The 4789-nt window shown below is 58.6% G+C and overlaps 2 protein-coding genes across 2 annotated transcripts in view; both read right to left on the reverse strand.

Annotated features, from left to right (window-relative positions):
* Positions 1-222, reverse strand: part of VDBG_00060 (O-sialoglycoprotein endopeptidase) — a gene marked incomplete at both ends in the record, with an annotated part of 859 nt that extends 637 nt beyond the window's left edge. The window contains one exon of the mRNA XM_003008333.1: positions 56-222. Within this exon, the coding sequence (XP_003008379.1) occupies positions 56-222 (167 nt within the window). The remainder of the gene's footprint in view (positions 1-55) is intronic.
* A 2480-nt stretch (positions 223-2702) lies between these two features.
* Positions 2703-4789, reverse strand: part of VDBG_00061 (conserved hypothetical protein) — a gene marked incomplete at both ends in the record, with an annotated part of 2939 nt that continues 852 nt past the window's right edge. Inside the window, 3 exons of the mRNA XM_003008334.1 lie at positions 2703-3518; positions 3575-4345; positions 4505-4698. Coding sequence (XP_003008380.1) covers positions 2703-3518; positions 3575-4345; positions 4505-4698 — 1781 coding nt within the window. The remainder of the gene's footprint in view (positions 3519-3574; positions 4346-4504; positions 4699-4789) is intronic.

Below are 4789 nucleotides of genomic sequence, written 5' to 3' on the forward strand. Positions count from 1 at the left end.
ATATCGAAGCTCCTCGCCAAAGATGCGGTAACGCTGCTCAGACTAGGCAGATGACCTGCGAGTTGCTCCGCTGGCGTAGAAGCACGACAGGGTTGGCGGCGCCCGTGATGGTGCGGCCATCTCGATGTGGCCGACGCAGTCGTTGACGTCCACGAGCGGCAGTCCCCAGAGCAGCGCGAGGGTACGCGCGCCGACGGCCACCGACGCCAGCGGCGCGCCCATGCCGGGCCCCTGCGTGAAGCACACGCACGCGAGGTCGCCGGGCCCGACCCCCGCGTCGGCGAGCGCCCGCAGCGCCAGCGGCACAAAGTGGGCGCGGTGGTGCGCCGCCGTGTCCTTGGGCAGGATCCCGTGCCTGGCGGGGACACGAACGTGTGGCGCACATTGGAGAGGATCGTCGCCTCGCCGGTCGCAGCGTGGTGGATGACGCCGAGGCCGAGCTTGTTGGCCGAGCCCTCACAGCCGAGCGCCAGGTGGCCTCCTGGAGGGAACTTGCGGGCCATGGTGCGTTTGGAGGAGGATGGCGAGGGAGGTGAGCCGTTGACGTGAGAGAGTGGTCGTTTACGGGGGCTCTTGGGGGGTGAGGCGGGCATCGGGGGTGGGTATGTGTACGCGGTCTCACGTCCTGCGCGTGCCGTCGAGAAAAAGGGATACAGATGGGTGTTGTGGCGTGTTTTTCTCGTGTATAGAGGGGGGTATACAATTGTCGAGCTGAGTCTCTTCGTGAATCTTGTCGTGAGTTTGGGGCAGTCGCGAGGAGGGGCAATTGTCCGATCGTCTTTCATCGATAAGGCAGACGATATAGGGGCAGAGTGGATATGCCCAGGCACGTATAGGTACCTAGGTAGGTACCTTGGTACTCAAGTTAAGGTAAGGTACCTGTCAGGTCTGTCTACCCACCTAGGTACCGCTTATGTCATCCCCGTCAGGTCCGGCACCCCGCTGGCGGCTGCTGACACAGGAGGCTCAAGCCTGGCGCTCACTGGTGCCGGCGCTGGCGCTGCGCTGCGCTGGCACTGGCGCAGGCACTGGCGCAGGCACTGGCGCAAAGGGTCCTACCCAGCGAAATGCTCGGTTTTGGTCAAATCCCACACAAAGTGCCCGCGGCCGAGTGGATCTCACTACCGACACAACGCTCGACTGAACCCACCTCGTCTGCCCGCCCACCAAGCTTTCGACAATTCCTTTCTCTTGTCACCGACTTTTATACCTCTCGCCGGCGTGTCCCAGAGACCATCATGCGTCTCTCGACGTCTGCTCCCGTCGCCAGAACGTCCCCAATGGGTCGCAAGCCCGCTTGCTGATCATGCCACGGCGCAGCACGGCGCACCGGAGTCATGGCCCATTCGGAGGTCCTGGTGCCGCTTCCCAACCACCACGTCTGCTGGCCACACCACCCGCCAGCTCTTCTCTCCCCTCTTTCGCAGGCCCTGAACCCCTCTGTCTCTCTTCCTCCTCTGCTTCAGGAGACATGGTTTCTCTGTCGAGTCCTCTCTGCGCAATCCTCTCCACGGTCGGCGCAAGATCGACGTCGCATCCACAGTCGCACGTCGTCCCACCCGCCTGATGCCAAGCCAGCCTCGGGACGACAGACCGCACCACACGGCTCTGCCAAACAAGATGGTTCTGAACGAGAGAGCCGCTTGTGTATCCTGTGTTGAGCTCGAGTCTTAGCATCAACGCTACCGGCAGTATCTCCCATCAGCCAGGAAGGCAACCCCGCTCGTCCACTCCTGCGATGCCGAGCCTGCTCCGGTGCGTGGGCAGCCCGGAAACCAACATCCGTCTGTCGACTGCAAGCGAAATGCGACAAGTCTTCCGGTGTTGAGCCCCATGGCTTGCGTTCTCGCCCTGAGGAGCTTGCCCTAGCCGGCGCATCGGCCTTCTTTCTCTCGTCCTTCCATGCTCTTGTTCTCGTGGGCAATAGTGGCTCACGATGCACACATGCCGCTGTCGCCTGCGGATGCTCGTCAGCAACATGACGTCGACATCAGCAGCAGCAGCAGCAGCAGAGTTGCAGCAGCCGTGGAACGTCCTCTCTGTATACTATGCAAATCTATGGGCCAGTGAAGCGCCGGGCCATGTCCTGGTGTGTTGGGTCGTTTGGTACGTACTGACGAGACCAACCAAGGAGGCAAGAAATGACTAACAACGAGACGGCGACAGGTGACTTATTGCGCACCACAGCCAAACTCAGTACATCTCGACTCTCCGAAATAACGCACGTCTGCGCATTCGTACCAGAGCAGCTGTGCGGGGTTCTTCCAAAGGCCGCTTGCCGCCCGTCGACTACTGGAGCCTCAGCGTGCAACACAAAGTTCATGCAAGCATCACGCCTCGCACACGGTCCGACAATGACGAACCGCAAAATTTACACACACAAAAAGTCAAATACCAACAAGTTTGTAATATTGCTTTGATGCATCTAAGATCTTCCGACCACAGACTACTTGCCGCCAACGCCGAACTGCAATGCAAACCCCGTGTTACACTACACTACAGAGGGCCAATCCCAAACGCCACGCCACCGAAACCCCCTTTGCCGCCCGCCTGCCAGCCTGCCACCATTCGGCTGATATCCCAAAGCAAAAGAGAAGAGGGAAGAGAGCCCACACGAAGGACCCGGGTATAAACAGCTGCAACTATACACTTTTCCACCAGCACCGTTGCAATATGTGTGTGTGGAAGGACCGCTCATCCGCTCAAGACGTCGCTCGAGCTTGTTGCGGGGTGGCCGAAGCCTGCGGAGCCTGTTGCGATGGCGCGTTGGGCTGCGGTGGTGGTTGTGGAAGCGCTGGTCTGTTTCCATTCGCTCCCGCACCCTGCGACCCATTCCCACCTCCCTCTGCCGGCCCCACCGGTCGACGTGGGAAGATGAACGGCGAGAGAGGGATTGTTGCTCGGAACTTCAATGCACGAGTATCGAATGGATCAACCTCGTATACAGGAGGGTCCTCGTCGTCATCCTGGTCATATTTCCACCGGTCCGAGGCATCATCATCTTCTCTCGGCGGTGACGCCAATCCACGACGGTCGATCCACAGGCGGTTCAGGCGGCCAATGCGCCGACGGAACGCCGGCTGCTGTGTTGGTGGCTTTTCCTTGCCGCCGCCGCCGCCGCCGCCGGCCGTGAAGCGGAACATGGCCATGTCACGTTTATCTGCCGCCGGTGCAGGCTCATCGTCCACGTCCATGACATCGGAGTCTTCCGATGTGGACGCGGGAGGCGTCATGAGATACTGCGTCTTGGCGGGTCGGAAGCTCACTTCCATGCCCTCATCCCTGACAGGGGACAAGGGGCCGCGTGTGAGATCAATGTGGTTTTGGTTCCACTTGCGGTGTGTCTGAACCTTCTGTTCCACGTCTGCACGAAGCTCGTTCTCCTTCTCCAACAGCTTGTCTGCAAGCTGGACGAGATCGGCCTCCATAGTCCGACCATCTGGTCGGACAGCCATGCGCATGGCACTTCCAGGAGGGCGCTGCAGTGTCGGCGCATCTGCTGCCTTCCTCTTCTGCGGCTGTGGGAATGGTCAGCAGGGTCGTCGACACGGAAGGTCAAACAGACGCAACATACCTTGTTGTTGAAGAGGTCGTCATCTTCGCCCTTGATACCCAGTTTAAGCTTCATCTCCTTGAGCTTAGCACGCTGCTCAAAGATCATGCGCTCTAGGTTCAAGAACTCGCGCTTCTGTACCTCTCTCTCGTAGGAGAGGATCACAAGCTGACGACCATCCTCTAGCTCCTTGCGTAACCTCTTGAGCTTCTCGGCGCTCTGGACATCTCGTTGCCTCGTCTTGCGCGTCTGGCGGGCCTCACGTCGCCTGAAGCAGACGTAGGGATCCGTATCATCGCTGTCTTGGTGAGTCTCAAACTTCAGGGTCGGGTGCAGCGGTTTGTTGGCAGATTCCTGCCGACGGGTCTTCCAATATTCATAGACCTGCTTCGCGTGGTTCATGAACTTGGTCGACCCGAGCTGCTGCAGAGGTTGCACCATCATGTCGTAGCCAACGACGGTGTTGTCTATGGAGGCAAAGGGTGCGTGCTCGGAGGCCATCTCCTCGAAGACGTCCATGATCTTTTCAAAGTCATCTTCGGAGAGCTGGCCCGCACCCTTTCTATTACTGTTGTACTTCTTCAGGTACTCGTCGTCCTCTGTGGTCATGTCATACGCCACACCAATGCTCTCCTCCACAGTCTGCGAGAAGCGGATGTAGGAGTTGGGGAGCTGGTGGTGCCCTGGGTAGAGCTGGTCATAGTTGATGTCGCTCTCCTGGGGAGGCGGAACAGGAATTTCCTGGTCATTGCTTGTGCCGGCCTCCTTGAGGATGGACTGCAAGTGGTATTCCTGAGAGTCCAAGGTCAGTATGAGTGCATGCAACCATGAGATATGAGTGAGTGAAAGAGAGTAAAAGTGGAGACATGTCGGGAAACATGCCAAGCCATATCACGTGATATGGCATCGCAATATCAGAGTGATGAAAAACATGGACGGAGGCGGACGTACGGTTTCCTCGGCGGCTTCGACGCCAGTAGCGATCTGGGTTTCGGTGGTCAAAGACTCATATTCGCTGGGGTCGATGTCGTCTTCCCTGAGGATAGGGAGGAGCGTCTTGACGCTGAGCTTTTTCACTCGCACCTTTCCGGGTGGACTTGGCCGGTGAGGGGTGTCAGAAATGGCGCTATGCCCAGTCGGAAAAACTGCGTAAAAATTGGCTCAGGTTATAACCACGGGCTTGCTTGAGTCATCTGTTCATTTTTTGATGATGAAAAAGGTGCGTTTGGTGATGGC

This window comes from Verticillium alfalfae, genomic scaffold (genome assembly GCF_000150825.1).
Source record: "Verticillium alfalfae VaMs.102 supercont1.1 genomic scaffold, whole genome shotgun sequence".
Taxonomy (NCBI): Eukaryota; Fungi; Ascomycota; class Sordariomycetes; order Glomerellales; family Plectosphaerellaceae; genus Verticillium; species Verticillium alfalfae.